The sequence below is a fragment of the Stigmatopora argus genome, chromosome 20, assembly GCF_051989625.1.
Source record: "Stigmatopora argus isolate UIUO_Sarg chromosome 20, RoL_Sarg_1.0, whole genome shotgun sequence".
NCBI lineage: Eukaryota > Metazoa > Chordata > Actinopteri > Syngnathiformes > Syngnathidae > Stigmatopora > Stigmatopora argus.
The window spans coordinates 397,754-417,177 of record NC_135406.1 but is presented as its reverse complement, the minus strand read 5'-3'; the positions used below and the strand labels follow the sequence as shown (position 1 = coordinate 417,177).

The following is a 19,424-nucleotide window of genomic DNA, read 5'->3' as shown; positions in this document are numbered from 1 at the left end:
AGCATCCGTCACTGACCCAGGAACGAGAAAGACGACAACACGGAGATCGACTGTGTGTGTGTGTGTGTGTCTGCGCGTGTGTGTGAGTGTGTCGCGGTCGGTCGCCGCAAAAAAAGAAAGAAAGAACGAAAGAATTGATGAACTAGAAGGTGTGCCCGTCCAAAGTGGGCGATCGGAAGCCGGAGCCAAGATGCCATCCTGCGTCGTCCTGGCTGGATTTGACGCTTCGCCAAGGTTGGTTTGCTTGGCGTCCTCCTCCTTTTTTTTTTTTAGCTCGCCGCAAGCTAACGCCACCGGAGGCCACTTTTAGCATCCGCTCGTCGTCAAATCGTCCGTCGGTCGACGCTTCTTTTTCTAACTGCGGGTAACAACGTCCACCGTGTGTTTGGACGAGCAGTCTCCATTCAAACACGACCGAACGGATCGGACCGAGCTGGCTTCCGTTCTGTCTGGACTAGTTAGTCCCCACGTCAAAGTCCCCACCGGACGGGAGACAAGCGTACAATCGGGATACCCACCGTTCTTTTAACGAAAAAAAAATTCTTGGAACGCTCCTCGTTATTTGCATTTTTTTGCATTCTAACATTTGGGCCATGTCATTCAATAGTTGCCTTCCCTTTGCGAGCATGCGCCATTATCAGTGTTTATGTTTTTATCTTTTGACCAAACGTCACACACTGATGCTGTTGCTGATGAGAAGCCCTGGAAAACCCAACGCCTCAAGTCGGCTTGTCACGAGTAGACAGACGTCCAATCCATTTTAAGTCAGAGGTCCGGCGTGGATGTTAATGTCCAGTTCAATGACACCTGTGCCGTGTAAAGCTAAACGTTTAGGCTCAACCGGGAAGGGGAAGGATGCTGAGTCACCCCAGCAACCGTTACCGGGGCAACGCCAGCGACGTGTCCGCTAGATATAAGCGCCGTCAAAAGTGGGCCGTGACCAGCTAGCATCTACTTTGAGAACTTTGGTTTCACACTGGAAGCCACCGGCCGGACTTTGTTGAGTGGGACTCCATGTGTTTGTGGCGCCACGCAGGGCACGGGCGCTTTGCTAAATGGAGTCGGAGCAGCTTTACCACAGGGGCTACGGGAACGCCAGGAACGGTAGGAACGCCAGGAACAGCTACAACAGCATCGCCAGCGCCAGCAGCGACGAGGAGCTTCTCGATGGAGCCGGCATCGTCATGGACTTCCACACCACCGAGGACGACAACCTGCTAGACGGGGACGCCTCGTCTCCAGGTACGCCACGAACTAGCCGTTAGCGAGGCGGACGGCTGGCTGCGGGGACCGCGCGCCCCAAAAAAAGAGCACCATATTTTCACGACTATTTGGCGCATCGTATTTTACGCCGCAGTGTCAGTAACGAGTGCTATTTCTGTATTTTAGACACACAGAGCACGCCCCTTCAGAGCAACCCTGAATTAAACAATTGCCCAAATGAGTCATCGAAAACGCCGGGTCCCGCGGTTGTAGTTCTTAAGCCTCCGGGAATGACGGCAAGCTCCGAGTTATTATATATAATATATATACATAGTTCACAGTCTAGCTTTGAATGCTCTGTTGACGCCAACATTTAGCGGCAGGATTTCTTTTGTAAATCCAGCCGAAATGACGGCCAGCACCAAATTAGTGTGGTCGAAATCATACTAACTGTATTGAAGAACTGGCTGTATTAAGAACTCTATATCCCAGCAGTCACTGCGCAGTACTTTATCTACGGGAAAATAGTAGAGTCGGGGGCTGGTTTCCGTAGTTGTCCTATCGACTAATTTATTTTATTTTATCGTGATAACAATTTTAGTATTGGTCCATATATAAGGCGCACAGGATTATACGGCGCCCTGTCTATTTTGGAGAATTTTTTTGACTTTTATGCGCGCCTTATAGTCGTGAAAATACGGTAACATTCAATTAGATTCAACTTTATTCATCCGGTGGAATACCGATTAAAAATGGCAGGGATTTTGGAAAGTAAGGGTCCCGGCTGGCCGGGCTCAAGTCAGCTGACCCGGCTCGCTACTAGCTGCTGTGTGTGGTGATGTCATCAGCTTTGAAGTCAGCTGCTGCAGCGGAGAGTGGGAGGGAGGGAGACCGGGAGGGAGACCCGGAGGGAGACAGCGAGTGAGGGAGGGAGGGAGGGAGGCCATTCGCTAGCTTCGTGCAAGGTGGATATCCACACACACAAACAGTCGCACACTCTCTCTCTTGCTCAATGTCACTGACTGGCTCGTCCAGAGCCGCTCATGTTGCAAACATGGCAGCGACCGACGCACACCCCGCCACCTAAAGTCGTCGTGCGCAGCGGAGCCTAGCTTAGCTTAGCCTAGCTCAGCGCGGGCTCGTCGTCGACATGGAGGAGGCGGGCGCCGACCCCTATTTGCCTTACGACGGGGGAGGGGACACCATCCCCCTGCGGGAGATCCCCAGGCGAGGAGGTACGAGTCGGCCGCCGGTCGGGTCGGGCCTCTCGCGCGCCGTCGCCGTTGACGACATCGCGCCGCGGTGCCAAAATAATGAGATTAAGCGGAGGCCTCGCGCATCGACTGCGTGTTGACGTGCACTGTGATGCCCCCCCCCTCCCCTGGCAGAATGTCCACCTAGCATTCTCGCATTGCGCAGAAAAATCCGTCCCGCCGTCCGTCGAGCGTGTCGTGACTAAGATGTCCTGTATGCGTGGGCTCGCAGGTTCGAACTACACCATGTCTAACGGCGGCGGCGGTCCAGCCAGCAGCTCCACCCACCTGCTGGACTTCTTAGAGGAGCCCATTCCCGGCGTGGGCACCTACGACGACTTCCACACCATCGACTGGGTCCGCGAGAAGTGCAAGGACCGCGAGAGGCACCGCAAGGTAACGAGCCGTTGAAGCGTTGGCGACGGGACGTAGTTCCACCGCCGCCCTCTAAACAAATATTGAAGCTAGCCGGGTGGCCGTGAGTGGTTCTTTTAGCCGCTCCCTGAGTGTCTTGTCTTTGCTCGGCGAGCAGATCAGCAGTAAGAAGAAAGAGTCGGCGTGGGAGTTCACCAAGAGTCTGTACGACGCCTGGTCCGGATGGCTGGTGGTGACCCTGACGGGCTTGGCCTCCGGTAAGGGAGAGTCCGCCTCTGACGGCGGTTGCGAGGGCGGCTGCGACGGCGCCTCCCTCCCTCGCCCACGCTCCCGCTCTTCCTCCCCCCCGCCAGGCGCGCTGGCCGGCCTGATCGACATCGCCGCGGACTGGTTGAACGACCTGAAAGAGGGCGTGTGCCTGAGCGCCATGTGGTTCAACCACGAGCAGTGCTGCTGGACGTCCAACGAGACCACCTTTGCCGAGAGGGACAAGTGTCCCCAGTGGAAGAGCTGGGCCGAGCTGATCCTGGGCCAAGCCGAGGCGAGCTGGCCGCCCGGCGCCTCCGCTTGTTCGGCTCGGGCTGCGGGGTCGACCCTTTTTAAGCCCTTCTTCCACTCCCCCAGGGTCCGGGCTCGTACATCATGAACTACTTCATGTACATCTACTGGGCGCTGTCCTTCGCCTTCCTCGCCGTGTGTCTCGTCAAGGTCTTCGCTCCCTACGCCTGCGGATCGGGGATCCCGGAGGTCACCGAGGACCGGACGTCGCCGGGCGGCTTTTTCCTGGCCGGCCCCGCCTCCCCCCCCCTCTGACTCTCTCTCTTCTTGGGCCCCTCAGATCAAGACCATCCTGAGCGGCTTCATCATCAGAGGCTACCTGGGAAAGTGGACCCTGCTGATCAAGACCGTCACCTTGGTCCTGGCGGTGGCGTCTGGTCTGAGTCTGGGAAAGGAGGGCCCGCTGGTCCACGTGGCGTGCTGCTGCGGCAACATCTTCTCCTACCTCTTCCCCAAGTACAGCAAGAACGAGGCCAAGAAGCGAGAGGTGGGTGCCGGCGTCCCCGGCCCAGGCGACCCCGCCTTCTCGGCCGACTTTGTCCGTTGACCGGTCGTTGGCTGCCTCCCGCTCAGGTCCTCTCCGCCGCCTCGGCGGCCGGCGTGTCGGTGGCCTTCGGAGCGCCCATAGGCGGCGTTCTCTTCAGCCTGGAAGAGGTGAAGGCCGCGGAACGGCGGGATTGGGCTCGGCTTAGAAGGCCTTTTTTTACAGCTCTCCTTTGCCTTTGCATTCCAGGTGAGCTACTACTTCCCTCTCAAGACACTGTGGCGCTCCTTTTTCGCCGCCCTGGTGGCCGCCTTTGTCCTCCGTTCCATTAACCCGTTCGGGAACAGCCGTCTGGTGCTGTTCTACGTGGAGTACCACACGCCCTGGTACCTGTTTGAGCTCATCCCCTTCATTCTCCTGGGAGTTTTCGGGGGCCTCTGGGGCGCTTTCTTCATCCGGGCCAACATCGGCTGGTGCCGGCGACGGAAGTCCACCCGTTTCGGCAAGCTCCCCCGGCCGGGGGACCCGCCCCCCCCCGACCTGGGGCCGCGACCACTTGACGCCTTTCTCCTTTAGGAAAGTACCCGGTCCTGGAGGTGATCTTGGTGGCCGCCATCACGGCGGTGGTGGCCTTCCCCAACCCGTACACCCGTCAGAACACCAGCGAGCTGATCAAGGAGCTGTTCACCGACTGCGGACCGCTGGAGTCCTCGCAGCTGTGTCAGTACCGAAGCCAGATGAACGGCAGCAAGGCCTTCACGGACAGCCCCAACCGGCCCGCCGGGCCCGGCGTCTACGCCGCCATGTGGCAGCTGTGCCTGGCGCTCGTCTTCAAAATCATCATGACCATCTTCACCTTCGGCCTCAAGGTGATCCCCGGTGATCGCAGTCCCCGGCGCCTCCCCGATCGCGGTCCGGTCCCCGGCGCCTCCCGTCCGCGCCCCCTTCCTGGAGCTCTCGCCCTCCTCTGCAGGTTCCGGCGGGTTTGTTCATTCCCAGCATGGCCATCGGCGCCATCGCGGGGAGAATCGTGGGCATCGCCGTGGAGCAGCTGGCGTATTACCATCACGACTGGTTCCTGTTCAAAGAGTGGTGCGAGGTGGGCGCCGACTGCATCACGCCGGGACTCTACGCCATGGTGGGGGCCGCCGCTTGCCTGGGTGAGTCCGACCGCCCTCGGGCTTGGACCGACGGACCTCGACCCTCGCTCGGCATTTGACGCCGGCCGGCCGGCCACCTCGCCGCTCCTCCGCATGCAGGTGGCGTGACCCGCATGACCGTCTCCTTGGTGGTGATTGTCTTCGAGCTGACGGGCGGCCTGGAGTACATCGTGCCCCTGATGGCCGCCGTCATGACCAGCAAATGGGTGGGCGACGCCTTTGGCCGCGAGGGGATCTATGAGGTGAGGCGGTCCGGTCTGTTCCCGGTCGATTCCCGGTCGGTTCCCGCGCTACTTCCGAACGGCACTTGACGCGGGATCCCGCCAGGCGCACATCCGGCTCAACGGCTACCCCTTCCTGGACGCCAAAGAGGAATTCACCCACACCACGCTGGCCAGGGAGGTGATGCGGCCGCGCCGCTGCGACCCGCCGCTGGCGGTGCTGACCCAGGACGACCTGACGGTGGAGGACCTCCAGGCTGTCATCAACGAAACCAGTTACAACGGCTTTCCCGTCATCGTTTCCAAGGAGTCTCAGAGGCTGGTGGGTTTCGCCCTGCGCAGGGATATCACCATCGCCGTAGGTACGTTTGGACCGAGCGTCGGCGCACGCGTCTCCCGTGGGAAAAAAAAAAGATGTCGCCGCTCAACGCGCGGGCCCACCCTCCGAATCCCCCCACAGAGAACGCCCGGCGCAAGCAAGAGGGCATCTTGTTGAACTCCAGGGTCTACTTCACCCAGCACGCCCCCACCCTGCCCGCCGACAGCCCGCGGCCCCTCAAGCTGCGCTCCATCTTGGACATGAGCCCCTTCACGGTCACCGACCACACCCCCATGGAGATTGTGGTGGACATCTTCAGGAAGATGGGGCTGCGCCAGTGCCTGGTCACTCACAACGGGTGAGTGGGGACGGGGCGGGGCAGGACAGGACGCTACAGGGCGGGACGGAACGCGACGCTCCCTTCCGTCGCCCCGACGGCCCTTTGTTGCCCGGCGGCCAAACCAGGCGCCCCCGCGAGTAACGGGTGTGTGTTGCAGGATTGTGTTGGGTGTCATCACAAAGAAGAATATATTAGAGCATCTGGAAGAGCTCAAGCGCAACCCCGAGTGCTCGGTGACCAGCCGCGACTCCCCTCAAGCGCTAACGCTAGCACTTGGGGTGGGGCTAGGGCTAGGGAGGCTTGCTTGAACCTTGGGGTTTTGGCTTCATTCTCGCGCTTTGACTCCTCGCCCGAGCTAGCGGTGACGGCGGCGCAAGGCTCGGAAGAGCCGTGGTCAACGGGCCAGCTCAGCCATAACGGCATTTAGAGAGTGCTACCTTTTAAGGGCGTTCTGGCGGTCGTAGCTGGGAGAGCCTTTTCGTAGCATTAGCGAGTCAATCCCGCCAAGCTAAGATCTGCAACTCAAATCCGTTCGATGGGGCTCTTCTGGTCCGAGGTTTTGCTTTTCCTGGCTTTCTCAAACTCGGGCGGGCTTCTGTTTCTTATGCCGGCCGGCAGACGGTGGTCTCGGGTTCGGCAGCTCACTGTCCGTCTCTCCCGCAGGCGCCTATTGGGCATCGTCACCAAAAAGGATATCCTTCGTCACATGGCTCAAATGGCAAACCAAGATCCCGAGTCCATCATGTTCAACTGAAGTGCTCCTGTCAGGACGACTGCGAGGAGCAAGACCGGGACCAGGAGGAGGGAGTGCGCCTCCTGGACGGCGCCCATCTGTGACACTCACACCTCGCTTCTCCAACTTGTCCCCTTCCCTCCCGACTCCGTCCGCTCGAGTGGATCGAGCGCAACGGCAAGTCCCGATCGTCGCGAACGGGATCCCGGTGATCTTTGAAGGACGCCGGCCAGGCGGGGCCCGCCGTCTTTGTTTTGTAAACGGAATCCGTCCATTGTGGTCAAGTGCCCGCCAGCCCGCCCAAAAATGTGACCGTCATGTGTGCAATTGTCTTTCCGCCACCGTTTGCCGCCGCTCCACTTTCCCCGGTGGCAAAAGCTCGGGCTGTTTGTAGCATGTTTGCCTCTGGGTTCTGGTTCTGGTTCGGAGTCCGGTTCCCTCGCGGAGCTCATCTCCAGCTGCTTTTCACATTCCAAAAAAACACGCTATGATAACTGAAGACTACTCCGTGCGGCCCGAAGGTTTGAGTGTGCGCCAGAGAAAGTGAAGCACCCGCACAAACGGGGTGCAAGGATTCCACGCTCCCGCCGTCCCCCGATAACCGGCCCAAGACGGGGTCCCCGAGTTGTCGGCTTGCACATTGTGATCTTTGCTCTCTTTGATTGAAATCATTAAATTTGGATTTGAATTTCACCAATCGTCATTTGAAGAAAAAAACAACGTGGTCACATCGGGGAACAAAAAAAGATTTATTTGTGAGGTTGATGGAAAAAACAAAAAACGTGGGAGGCCATATATACCTCTATTAGGAAAGGAAAATGGGAAGTTTATTTTAATGGGCGTAACACCCAGCCCTACCTAGTATGAAATGAAAGAAGCCATTGTGGTCAGCGAAAAGGCGTCGTGAGCACCGCGCTGAAAGCAGCTGAAGAGCGAGGAGGATCCCGAGCACGCCACTGGCATCTAATGGAAAAGGGAGGGGAACCAAGCGAGGATCCGCCACTCGGGGGGGGGGAACGCTATTTCGTCGGCGGGAGCTTTACATTCGAGCGTGACGAGAACGGCGACGTCTCGCGACGGCTCACACGTGACTCTCGTAGAAAATCTGATGGGGCGGCGAGACGGCGGCGCGCTGGCTCGGGGCGTCGTCCCGCGCCGGGACGGGGTCCGGCTCCAGCCGCGGGTGCACCGACACCTGGATGGCCATGTGCCGCGGCTGATCCTGGACGGAGGAGTTGTCGGAGTCGGCGGCGGGGGACTCGCAGCGCGCCGGGGGCTCCTCCCGGCCGGAGGGGGACTCGGCTCGCGGGGGCCGGCGCGCCGGGACCTCGCCTTCCCCGTCGCCGGCGGCGGCGGGGCCCTGCCTGAGGAAGGTGTGCCTCATTTCCTCCACGCCCACCACCTCCAGGATCTCCTCCACGAAGGTGCGGCAGTTCATGATGAGCGGCGGCAGGGGGATGCTGCGCGCCAGCTCCTCGATGTAGCGCGCCAGCTCCATGGTCTTGAACTGCGTGACCTTGGCCAGCTCCAGCGTCTTGGCCGAGGTGATGATGGGGATGCGCTTGGCGATCTCGAAGGCCTTCTGCAGCTTCTCGGCGCCCTCGGTGCGGAAGAACTCGTTGATGGCTTTCTCCGTCTTCTTCAGGTGGCTGCTCATCATGCACAGCCGCGTCACGTTGAGCACCATGATGATGGTGAAGGTCACCAGGCACACCACCATGTAGTAGACGCCCATGTCGCCCTTGGTGATGACCACGCGCAGCGTGACCGTGCAGTTGGAGGCGCCGTGCGCGTTGGACGCCACGCACGTGTACTTGCCGCGGTCGGCGAACTCCACGCCGCTGATGTTGAGGATGCCGTTCTCCAGCAGCAGCCACTTGCCGCCTGCGCGCAAACGCAGAGTCAGCGCGGAGGAACGGCGGCGCGGGCCCGCCGCGGGGCCCCGCCGCCGTGCCACCTACCGCCATCCGTGTCCACCGGCTCGCTGTGAGAGTTGAACCACTTGATGCTGGGGAAGGGGTCGCCGCTGACGTTGCAGTTGATCAGCACGCAGCTTCCCTCGCGGGCGATCAGCTGGCCCGTGGCGGCCAGGGCGGCGGGGACCGACCCGCCGACGCCGCTCCCTTCTCCCGACGACGAGGCGGCGGCGTAGGCGTGGACGACCGCCAGCCAGGCCAGCAACCCCCGGCCGAGTCCGCCGGCCCCAAACATGCTTTGAAGGAGGTTCTCAGCGGCTCATTCCGACACCGGCGTGCCGGAGGACGGGCTATCTGGGCCCCGCGGCGGGAAGCATCTCAGTGGAAACGAGACGTTCCGAATCTGCAACCCACAGAGGAAAGTGCACCATTTGCGAGTGCTCCGTGAGGTTATTGGTCGAGAAACGCCCCTGTTTGCGATATGTTATAGTAAAGAGGCGGTCGCATCGTAGGTGGAGGGGGGGCGGATTTAGAAACCAAAATGGCCGCAAGCAAAGCCCGTCACGGGACAAAGGGGGCGCCATTTGCTGTCTGGTAAACATACTTCAGAACCAAAAAACGGAACGAGCGATCGCCCTTATTGTGGCGGATTAACAAACACGTCTTCGTTAGAGATGATTAAAAAGAGCTCATGGCGAAGAAACGGCCGGAATAGCTCCGAATGTTGCGTCGAAGCGGGCGTGGTGGTCGCTACTTTGTCACGGGACCCCTCGAGCAGCAACAAAAAGTGGCGAGGAAGCCAAAGAGACCGATCGGCAGGCAGCCTTGCACCCCCAAACGCGCAGTATTTGTCGTTTAGCTTTCCCCAATGAAGAAGAAACAATGTCGCATTGGGGCCGCGACCAGACCAAACGGACGGAAATGTCCACCCACCCCCGCACCACGTCGACAACGTTAGCGGATTTATGATAAAAGCGTCGCGACGATATCTCGGCGGCTCTTTCGCATCTTTATGCATTTTTGGATCATCGCTACTCACATCGGGGCTCGTCAGCAGGAACGCGCCGGGCCACGATGCGCTCGTCCGGACCTGCCTTTTTTGCCGTCTCTTGTCAATTCCGACGGTTTTTTTTCTCCCCCACGCCTTATCGAGGCTCACCGCCAGGGGACGCTGCTAACACGAGCCCGTGCTCACGGGCGGGGGGGGGGATTACGTTCCCCCGGACGGCGAATTTGAAGCCCGAGAGTCTAAAGGAGGGCGTCTTTAGCCTTTCAAACGTTGTCACATTCACGAGCTTTGTGTGTGTGTGGGTGTGCGTGCGTCTGCGTGCGGGTGTGCGTGTGCGTGGGTGTGGGTGTAAACTTGACATTGACGCTCCACTAGTGGAACACTTTGTGCCCCACTACTCGATGTGAGCTATCGAGAGTGTTTGGTAAGTCTTTGACAAAATGACAGCGTCAAGTGTCTTTCAAGGAAGACCATGATTCCGTTGTTTTTTTGCCTTTCGTCCGCTAGACGGCGGCGCACTCAAATATTGATTTGGCCACACCGCGCTAGCAAATTCCACGAAGAAGAAGAAGAAAATGGCAGCCAACGGTAGCAACGCGGCTTCCAAAGCCCCTAACAGCGGCGGGGCCAAACAGTCCGGTCCCTCCGCCGAACAGGTAGCGAAACTGCTTTCTTAGCCTGCTTTTCCTCGTCGTTTTGGGGTTCCGAAGCCTGACTTGAGCGCCGAACGTTGTCGGAAGGGCCGCTCGGAGACCCCAAGGCTAGCCAATGCTAACGTTAGCTCCTCCTTGCCCCCGCCTTGCTATTTGCCTATTGTCATCGTGAAAAATCGCGACTCATGGGGAAGGCATTCTCCCGATTTTCAGCTTTGCGGTTTGTATTCATAACTTGGGGGTCTGCTGCTTAGACCGGAAAGACCACTGTCAAAACAACGAATCTGGAGTGACGGTAGTAGTATATGTGAATTGACTGGTGCGTGCGTCGTTTGACAGGTGGTGGCAACATTTCAGAGGATGCGTCAAGAACAGCGCAGCATGTCCTCCAAAGCCGCCGAACTGGAGATGGAATCCAATGAACACAGGTGGGTTCCCGTCCCCTGCCGTCCTGCCACACCGAATGGCGTCCTCGGGAGGAAGCCCGACCCAACCAACGTGTCTTCCCCCAGCCTCGTCATCGACACCCTGAAGGACGTGGACCCGTCACGCAAATGCTTCCGGCTGGTCGGCGGCGTTTTGGTGGAGAGGACGGTCAAAGAGGTTTTACCGGCGTTGCAGACCAACAAGGAGCAGGTGACCCAAAAGGGGGAGGGGCCGAGGGCGCTCGCTCGCTGTCTCACTCTGCCTTGGTCGCCCCCACAGATCGCCAAGATCATCGAGTCCCTCAACGGCAAAATGCAGGATAAGGGCCGCGAACTCACCGAGTACAGGGAACGCTACAACATTCGGCTGGTGGGCGAAGGTGAAGGGGACACGCAAGGCCAGACCCCCACGTCCCCCAAGGACGCCGGCGACGCCGGCGGCAACCACAAAAGCGCCGCCGGGGTTTTGGTTTCTTAGTTTGTGGAGCTTTACAGATGGAGTTTGCCTCAAGAGTTTGGACAAAAAACTTCAAAATGCCACGGTGCGCCCTCCCAAAATGTATACTTTGTCGGGCTGGCGATGTCATGTTTACAGCGTGTGCGCGTGGGGAAAAGAATGAGGCGGTGCGCCCCCGGCCGACGGGTTTTGAACCCGCTGGGTTTGCTTTGCGCTAGCCACACAAATAAAGGCATTTGCCAATGTTTTGCTGTCAGACTGCTAATCCAATGCATTTTTTTCTACGCATTATAGTAGGCCAAGCAATGAGATTGAATGAACACATGAAACGACTTGAAAGAAGGCGGAAACGAAAATCCACAAACTTTTAATGACCCAAAACTGTTTTTTCGGGGAGGCTGCAATGATTTAGTATGCTTGGCACATTGACTCAACATGATTCATTCCTCACTGGCAATGACATTTACCCCTGCTTTCTGGCACCCAAAAATGGACTAAAACGATGATTTTTTTTGCCGTAGTGCAGAGGGATCATTTTAAACCCTTTGAAAAACCGAAAATGAGCCAGAAACGATTGATTGCCCAAACTGATTCGGTCCAATGGGAGCAGAGAGAAGCAGGGAAGGGGCTGGGCGCGCGCGTGACGTCATCAGCACGCGTCGAGTGTCAAGCCAAACAGCAGCTAGCAACTCGCTAGGTTAAAGCGGCCGGCCGGCCGGCCTTCATCGATCAGGGAAATGTAGGTCAGTCAAGCTGCGGCTCTGTCCGTCCGTCCGTGGGTTTCTTTTGTGGGGGGCGGCATGCATCTTCCCAAAAAGTGCTCGTTGTTTCGCGTGGTGCTGGGCGCGCTTCTCCTGGTGGCGCTGCTCCAGCTCCTCTACCTGTCCTTCCTGTCCAAGTTGCACGGCAAACAGCAGCGCTCCCGTTACTCGGAGCTCTTTGCGCACGGCCCCGAGAAGAAGAAGGACAAGTCTGGCCAAGAACTCCGAGAGCGACAAGAGCGCCTGCGCTATTCTCTGTCCAGCGGGGGCATCTTCGACCACAGCGGCCAGTACCGCGTCTACAAGAACCTGGTCCAAAGCCAGTGGGCGGGCCCCAACGCACTGACGCTGGCCACCCACACGAGTCTGGGCAACCTGCATCACCTGTCGGAGCTGGCGGAGCGCTGGCGCGGCCCCATCTCGGTGGCCGTCTTCGTGCACGGCCGGGACGAGGTCCGGCTGGCCACGGGGCTCCTCTACGCCCTGGGGGCCCTGTGCCCCCGCGTCCGGGCCCTGGTGGATTTCCACCTGGTGTGCCTCTCGGGGGAGACGGCCAGCTTCCCGCGGCCGGATCCCGAGCGGGACCGCCCGGACCCTGCCCTCGGCGTGGACCCCGCCGTCAGCCCGGACGCCGCCGACCCCAGCCCGGGCGACTGCGCCGCCGTCTTCTCGCGCCTGGAGGCCCACGGCAGGCGGCGCGAGAACTACGCCCTGGGCCTCAACGTCTCCTACCCCAACAACCTCCTGCGCAACGTGGCCCGGGCGGGCGCCCAGGCCCCCTACGTGCTGGTGATCGACGTGGACACGGTGCCCTCGGCCGACCTGCACGGGCAGTTCTCGGCCATGGTGGCCGGGCGCCGGCCCGCCCCCGACCGGGTCTTCGTGCTGCCGGCCTTCGAGATCCGCCACACGCGGAAGATGCCGGCCACCAAGGACGAGCTGGTGCGCCTCTACCAGGTGGGCGAGGTGCGCCCATTCTACGAGGAGCTGTGTCCTCGCTGCCAGGCCCCCAGCAACTACTCCCGCTGGATCAACGGGCGCCCCGGCGAGGAAGCCGGCGCCCTGGAGGTGGCCTACACGCTGACCTGGGTGGACCCCTGGGAGCCCTTTTACGTGGGCCCGCGCGACGTGCCCCTCTATGACGAAAGCTTCAAGCAGTACGGCTTTAATCGCATCAGCCAGGTGAGGTGGGGGGGGGGGCTCGCTTGTCTTTCTTGCGTTGTTGTGCGCAATCACTCCAAAAAAAATCAACTAAAATACATTGATATCCACCCTGTCCCTGTGCCTCCCCAGGCCTGCGAACTCCACGTGGCCGGCTACCAATTCTCCGTGCTGAGCTCGGCCTTCTTGGTCCACCGCGGCTTCAAGGTCCAGGGCGACTTCCACGCCCGCAAGGACGAGGAGAACAATCGCAACCGCCTCCTGTTTCGTAGCTTCAAAGAAGCCCTGAAGAGCAAATATCCCACATCCGGCAGGCGATGCTAGAACAAAACGGAAGAAACTGGCGACCTGGGGCTTTCCTGCCTTCTCCAGAGGACTATACTCAGTCAGCGACGCTGCTCGCGGCCGCTAGAGGGCGACAGTCCGTCCCGAGAGCTGCCCATTGGATCCCGCTGGTAAATATATTTATTGGGAAATGCTAGAATAGACGGGACGTTTTCTCGCCATCTGAGCTTTGTGTTGTGTTGTTGACTTTTCCCAGTTTATGTTTGGATTTTATGCAACAGTTATAGTAAAGTGGGTCCCACGCCACCCAATGGCTTGTTTCTCAAAACAAAGACGCCATCTTTTGGCATTTTGTGCTACCCGTGAAATTTGTGGCCCTCTCACGTGGTATTGCGGTCCGCTTTGAAAAGACTAGTGGAAAAGACTTCAAATCCGCCAAAATTCAGGTGGGAATGGCCGATCGGACATCGGAGACATATTGCGGATACAGTCGTTGTATTTGAAGACTCCAATAAAAATGTCTCCCCTAAATGCCAGCGTGTTTTCCTTCGCGTGGGCCTTACAATTTGCGTCTGCCAGCTACGGGTGGCGTCCTTATCGTCGGCACGCGACGCCCACGCTCCGCCCGCCGATGGGGGGCGTTCGGTGGCCGGGGTGGCGCTTCTTAAAAAGGTGGCAGAAGGTTAGAGGGGGTGGCTGCTGTGGACCGGAGCAGGTTTGCTGGAGCAAAGTGGGGTTTATCTCCAACAGCTTATCTGGGTCACGGAGCTTTATGCCAAAAGCAATTAGGGCCGGCCTCTCTTGCGTCGCGCTGGCGGGAGGGCCTCGGACCACGTCGGGCCACTCTCTTGGCGGAGCAGTTGGTCTGTGTGTGCGAGGGGGGGGGTTAGGAGGAGCTCCCTCAGCCCCCCTGATGGGTCAGGGTGAGAAAAGCCCAAAAGTCCACCCCAGCCTTACTGGAGTAAACGTGGAAGGTCACACTTGACAAAAATGTTGACCAAGAATGGGCAGGCGTTCTCCAACAAAGACCAAGTCCAAATCAGGCAGAATACTTTTTTGGTGCTTCACGGTCTATCGCGCTTGAGCTGACGGCGCTCGGAATGCGAGGCCGAGGGACGCATAGGTTCCCCTTTAGCCTCCATCCCGGCGGGATGGCCAGACGTGACACGTGGGAGAGCAAAGGAGGCCTGACAGATAGAGCAAATCCCTCTCAGCACGCTAACACCTCTTAGCTTGACACCCCTCTGTCGCAGCCGCCGCCAGCGCTCCTCGGGTGGAGGCCGTGGGGCCTCACGCTGCGCCGCCAGGGCACGCGCCAGCAGCCCGTCCGAGGCATATGGCCTCCGCCCGTATCCATCGTTAAGGATGTCTATGATACCATGAGCCCCCGTGTCGGCCCGACACCGAGCCGGCCAGCCCGTCGGCACGGGCTCGGCGCCGGGATCCGATAGACGCTCTGCTTCATTCACGCCGCCTTTCCGCTCTTCAGTTATTAGCCCTTCCCGACCGAAAGAGCGACTCCAGGTGAAGTCGGCGGCCATCGACTTGGCGCGGCGCCACCCTGGCTATAATTCATGTCGCCGAGGAGCAGATTAAGAGGATTTATATGGCAGATTAATCGTGAGTGGCGCCGTGGCACAACAAAGACTTTATGAGTCCAAATCAATAAAAGCTGCTCCACGCGGCGACAGTCTTCCTTTTCACTACTCCCCTTCACTCTCGGCGCCCCCGCGCCGTTTTCGCTCGGCTCCCGCCGGACGAGGGCGGAGGCCGGCCCATGGGCCAAACGGGCGCCGAGGCCGGGGAAGCCCGGCCGACGCCCGTGGCTCTTTGGCGGGGCGGGGTGGGCCTCCACGCTCCCGGGATTGACGGGCAATCCCGACACGGGCACGTCTGCCCGAGCGCAGGGGATCAGGGGGGAAGCTAAGTCACCAAAGCAGGAATTAATGAGCATTAGGCTCTTAGGTAAGAATAAGTCCCACCTTTAATCCTAAACAACTCCACTAACACCTGTTACATATACTCCATGCTAAATGCGGTAGCCGCTTCCATGACTCCCGACCGTTTTGGAGCGGGGCGGGCGGGCCGACGATACTTCCGGGCCGACGACGTCACCGTCCGTCGGTGGCAAATGGCTCTCGAGTGGGATTCCCGAGAAAATGGCCGCTTCCCCCATACGGGCAAACGAGCAAAGCGAAGCGAAGCAAAGCGTCCGTCGACGCCGAGCCGAGCTATTTTTCCTCCCCGGCTGCATTTAACTCGGGGCGATAAACCGGCCCGAACCTCGAGTGTCCTTCAAATGGAGCTATTGTCCTTTGACTGGGAACCCTCCCCAAATCCCCCCTCACCCCAGTGTGAGGTGAGGCGTAAATCTGACACTGGTGGTCTTAGGGGGTCTTTGGTCGGGCGGGGCAAGATGGGATCGACCTGTCTGAGAGGATGCTGCCATTCAGTTGCAAATGAGCTGGTAATTAGCCCTTACACATTTGCCTGGAGGGATTGTGCATGCGTGCGTGTGCGTGCGTGTGTGCGTGCACGTGTGCGCTTTAACCCATTTTCTCTGACATAGTGTTGAGTAGATAATACTAATTACTTCTCCTCCCAATTGCTTGTTAATTGTGGCCTGTGTGGATTTACACAGGATGCTAATTCCCCCAACACACGTCGGGCCGTTGACCCCCCGCTTGGCTTGTTGGCGAGATCAACAGGTCGGCTAAAGAGGCAGAAGGCTCCGGTAGAGTTAGTATTGCTCCCTGCCTGCCTTCAAAAAATGGAGGAAGCCACGGCGGCCAGTGGTCGCTGGGGGATGGGCGCCGGCCCAGTGGAGTCAGAGCGCAGATCGCGACCACCCCGCTAATCTCCTTTGACGCGGATCATCCTTCACCTGACGGCAACCTGGGCCCAAGGTGCGGCGGCGGCGGCGGCATATCGACCCGCGCGCCCGTCCCCGGGCCTCCGGGCTAATCGTCCAAACAAGCCGATGAGCCGCCTGTCACCTCGGGGTAGGGGACACCCCCGTGCCCGCACCCGTGCCCTGGCCCTGGCCCGCCCCACCCCGTCCCGCGCCTGTAATCCTTGTCCAAACAAGCGCAAGGATGCTAATTGCCCCCAGCTATAAATACCAGCGGAGCGCCGACGGCCCCGTCTTTATCCGTCACGGCCGGCGCCGCGTCTCGTCCTCGTCCTCGTCGTGTCCTCGTCCCGTCCCATCCTCGTCCCGTCCCGGAGATGTTCCCCCTGCCCATGTTCACCGCCGAGCAGGTGGCCCGCGTGTGCGAGAACCTGGAGGAGACGGGCGACATGGAGCGCCTGGGCCGCTTCCTGTGGTCCCTCCCGGCCGGCGAGGCCCTCCACCGCCACGAGTCGGTCATGCGCGCCCGGGCCCTGGTGGCCTTCCACGGGGGCAACTTCGAGGCCCTCTACCAGATCCTGCAGAGCCACCGCTTCACGCGGGAGTCCCACGCCAAGCTGCAGGACCTGTGGCTGGACGCGCACTACCGGGAGGCCGAGAGGCTGCGGGGACGCCCCTTGGGACCCGTGGAGAAGTACCGCATCCGCAAGAAGTTCCCCCTGCCCAGGACCATCTGGGACGGCGAGCAGAAGACTCACTGCTTCAAGGTAACGCCGTGCTTTGCATTCACCCCAGAGAGCCCCGGGGCGCGCACTTGACGGCGATAGCCGGGGTAAACGGGCTTCGGGAGAGTAGCGTGTCCGTTCTGGCGTTTTTTGGCGAGGCCGCGATTTAAGGATCGCGTTGGGCGACGGACGTTCAAGACGCTCGCAGAGATTTTCACGGGTGTCCTGGCCGGCTCACCCCCCGCACGCCAAATTTAGCGCCGGAGATCAAGTGTTGCTCCACGGCTGCCGGCGGCGGCGGCTCACCTCGCTGATCCGATTGAGGGGATAAACGCTGGCGTCTCCCGTCACGTTGGCTCCGTTTGGATCGCTGGTGACACCGTAGTCCGCAAAGGTGGATTTGAATTTCGAGTATTTCCAGCTGGGTTATCCATGGCCTCAGTTAAGCACCACCCCAAAAGCGCACCTCGGGCGGGCGGCGGGGCACTTTCGAATACGCCAGCGCTGACATATTTCCGGGCGACTAACGCCGCCTCTGTCTGTCGCTGGCTAGGAGAGGACCCGCAGTTTGCTGAGGGAGTGGTACCTCCAGGATCCTTACCCCAACCCGTCCAGGAAACGCCACCTGGCCCAGGCCACGGGACTCACGCCCACCCAAGTGGGCAACTGGTTCAAGAACCGGCGGCAACGGGACCGGGCCGCCTCCGCCAAAAACAGGTGGGTGTGAAAAGGTCGGCGCTCGGCTCGGGTCGGCGCTCGGCTCGGGTCGACTCCCGCCGGTTTCCCGAACGCCACCCGTGACGGAACGCCCCGCCGCCGCTCTTTCCAGACTGCAACAGGAGCCCTCCCTGCAGGAGGGGCGCCCCCGCTCGCTGGCGCCCTCGCCCCGCCACCCGGGCAGCCCGGAGGCTAGCGACTGCAGCACGGGGACCGAGCGCGGGGGGACCGGGGCCTCCACGCCGGAGATCTCCGTCAGCAGCGATAGCGAATTTGAATCCTGAGACGCCGTCGCTTTTTTTCGGGGCTTTGTGGACGGGAGACGGAGACGCCGACGCCCCCCTGGAAGTACCGCCTCGGCTCTTCAAGTGCTTCTTGTTGCCGGATCCGGCCAAAAACTCGGACAAAGTACGGACACCGATCCAAATTCGACTTAGCCAAGTAGATCCGCTGAAGGTTTCCGATTGTAGCGACCGTGGGACGGACTTGAGTACAAAAGTGGCGGGAATCCATTTGACGTCACTTTGATAAGAGTTTCATTTTGACAACTTGGCCAAAATATCTGCCGCGTAGTTTCCCCAATGGTTGAAGAATTTCCACGGTGGGCCCACCCGGAAGAAAAAGGCACGAGCTGGACAAAACGTTCGCCACAGAGAATTGGCCCCGGGCGTCCAGAATATAACGTAGGCAACAAAAAAGATGTAAAAAAATGTTTTTCACAGTAGCTAGCGAGCAGTTGAAGCACAGTCGACCTGCCTTAAAAGGAACTCAGGGCCCAGCGCATCATTGTTTACCTCCTGACGTCACGTGATGTGTTCCGCGGCGCCCGTGGAATGACTTCTGGAGAACTTGCTGGAAATAACACGTCAATAAATGAATGCATTTCTATCCAAAGTCTGACCGCGTCTGCGTGACCGCCTTCCGATCTAGGCGTTCTTCGTGGAAATGTTTTTATTTTTGTTGTATTTTTGTGATGGTCGAATAAGCACAAAGACCTCAACATTGTCAGAAGAAACCGTAACCATTTAGAATTCCAAATGTCTTCTTGAATACATTGCTGTACATCATGGAGCTAAAATAGAAACCTGCTCAGGTATCGCACCGGCAAGCCCAATGGTGCAAGCCAGCAAATCATGCCCAATTGCTTGTGTGTTTCTACTGGTTTTGCTGGCATGTGCTGCACTTTTTTTAGCAGGAGCTGGATGACGGTGATGTGCGCTGAGGTCCATGACTACTGAGTCAGATCTGAAAGTCATCACAACACTGCTACGTGCTGGCCTCACGTAGTATTACACTTCCAGGTGGCTTCCCAAACTTCTTGGATGGCTTGAGCCCACCAACAAAGTCCTTTGGTCATGGACTCGAATGGTCCTGCGCAAACTTTTCGGGTCAGAATTTCCTCCAAGCATTTTGTGGACGTCAATGGCATCACCTAGCGCAGTTCCTTCATGTAACTCTAACTGTACATAGAGAATGGGCACAGGTTGTATATATATATATATATATATATATATATATATATATATATATATATATATATATATATATATATATAGATATAGATATAGATATAGATATAGATATAGATATAGATATAGATATAGATATAGATATAGATATAGATATAGATATAGATTAGATATATATATATATATATATATATATATATATATATATATATATATATATATATATATATATATATATATATATATATTTATATATATATATATTTATACATATATCCAATCATTGTGCACCTAGGCTTCCTGATTTCTTAATGAATTTAATAATTTCATGAGAAAAAATAAATCAATG

General features: G+C 58.4%; 5 protein-coding genes across 8 annotated transcripts; 4 read left to right on the top strand and 1 right to left on the bottom strand.

Annotated features, from left to right (window-relative positions):
- Positions 1–29: 29 nt before the first annotated feature.
- On the top strand, positions 30–7,339 carry clcn3 (chloride channel 3). Of its 4 annotated transcripts, XM_077588807.1 has the most exons (16): positions 30–234; positions 1,037–1,242; positions 2,689–2,852; positions 2,989–3,088; positions 3,185–3,372; positions 3,456–3,578; positions 3,670–3,876; positions 3,963–4,043; positions 4,123–4,375; positions 4,450–4,742; positions 4,847–5,033; positions 5,133–5,275; positions 5,361–5,616; positions 5,715–5,931; positions 6,071–6,146; positions 6,577–7,339. In XM_077588807.1, exons 2-16 carry the CDS (start codon positions 1,056–1,058, stop codon positions 6,748–6,750), a joined length of 2,649 nt encoding a protein of 882 aa, XP_077444933.1. In that variant the 5' UTR covers positions 30–234; positions 1,037–1,055; the 3' UTR covers positions 6,751–7,339. The 4 variants fall into 4 exon arrangements, with proteins under 4 accessions (XP_077444933.1, XP_077444935.1, XP_077444934.1 ...); XM_077588809.1 differs by lacking the exon at positions 6,071–6,146; XM_077588808.1 differs by lacking the exons at positions 30–234; positions 1,037–1,242 and adding an exon at positions 2,135–2,438.
- Positions 7,340–7,376: 37 nt separating this feature from the next.
- mfap3l (microfibril associated protein 3 like) lies at positions 7,377–9,763 on the bottom strand. Its single transcript, XM_077588836.1, has 3 exons — positions 9,602–9,763; positions 8,608–8,965; positions 7,377–8,530 (listed from the first exon to the last, which is right to left on the bottom strand). The coding sequence occupies exons 2-3, from the start codon at positions 8,855–8,857 to the stop codon at positions 7,728–7,730; spliced, it is 1,053 nt and encodes a 350-aa protein (XP_077444962.1). The 5' UTR covers positions 8,858–8,965; positions 9,602–9,763; the 3' UTR covers positions 7,377–7,727.
- Positions 9,764–9,804: 41 nt separating this feature from the next.
- pfdn2 (prefoldin subunit 2) lies at positions 9,805–11,371 on the top strand. The gene is made up of 5 exons (XM_077588846.1): positions 9,805–9,995; positions 10,079–10,227; positions 10,564–10,652; positions 10,737–10,860; positions 10,930–11,371. Exons 2-5 carry the CDS (start codon positions 10,147–10,149, stop codon positions 11,125–11,127), a joined length of 492 nt encoding a protein of 163 aa, XP_077444972.1. The 5' UTR covers positions 9,805–9,995; positions 10,079–10,146; the 3' UTR covers positions 11,128–11,371.
- A 331-nt stretch (positions 11,372–11,702) lies between these two features.
- Positions 11,703–13,844, top strand: b4gat1 (beta-1,4-glucuronyltransferase 1). The gene is made up of 2 exons (XM_077588820.1): positions 11,703–13,049; positions 13,161–13,844. The coding sequence occupies exons 1-2, from the start codon at positions 11,907–11,909 to the stop codon at positions 13,350–13,352; spliced, it is 1,335 nt and encodes a 444-aa protein (XP_077444946.1). The 5' UTR covers positions 11,703–11,906; the 3' UTR covers positions 13,353–13,844.
- Positions 13,845–16,452: 2,608 nt separating this feature from the next.
- six7 (SIX homeobox 7) lies at positions 16,453–18,503 on the top strand. Its single transcript, XM_077588840.1, has 3 exons — positions 16,453–16,931; positions 17,443–17,606; positions 17,719–18,503. Exons 1-3 carry the CDS (start codon positions 16,542–16,544, stop codon positions 17,888–17,890), a joined length of 726 nt encoding a protein of 241 aa, XP_077444966.1. The 5' UTR covers positions 16,453–16,541; the 3' UTR covers positions 17,891–18,503.
- The last annotated feature ends 921 nt before the right edge of the window (positions 18,504–19,424 follow it).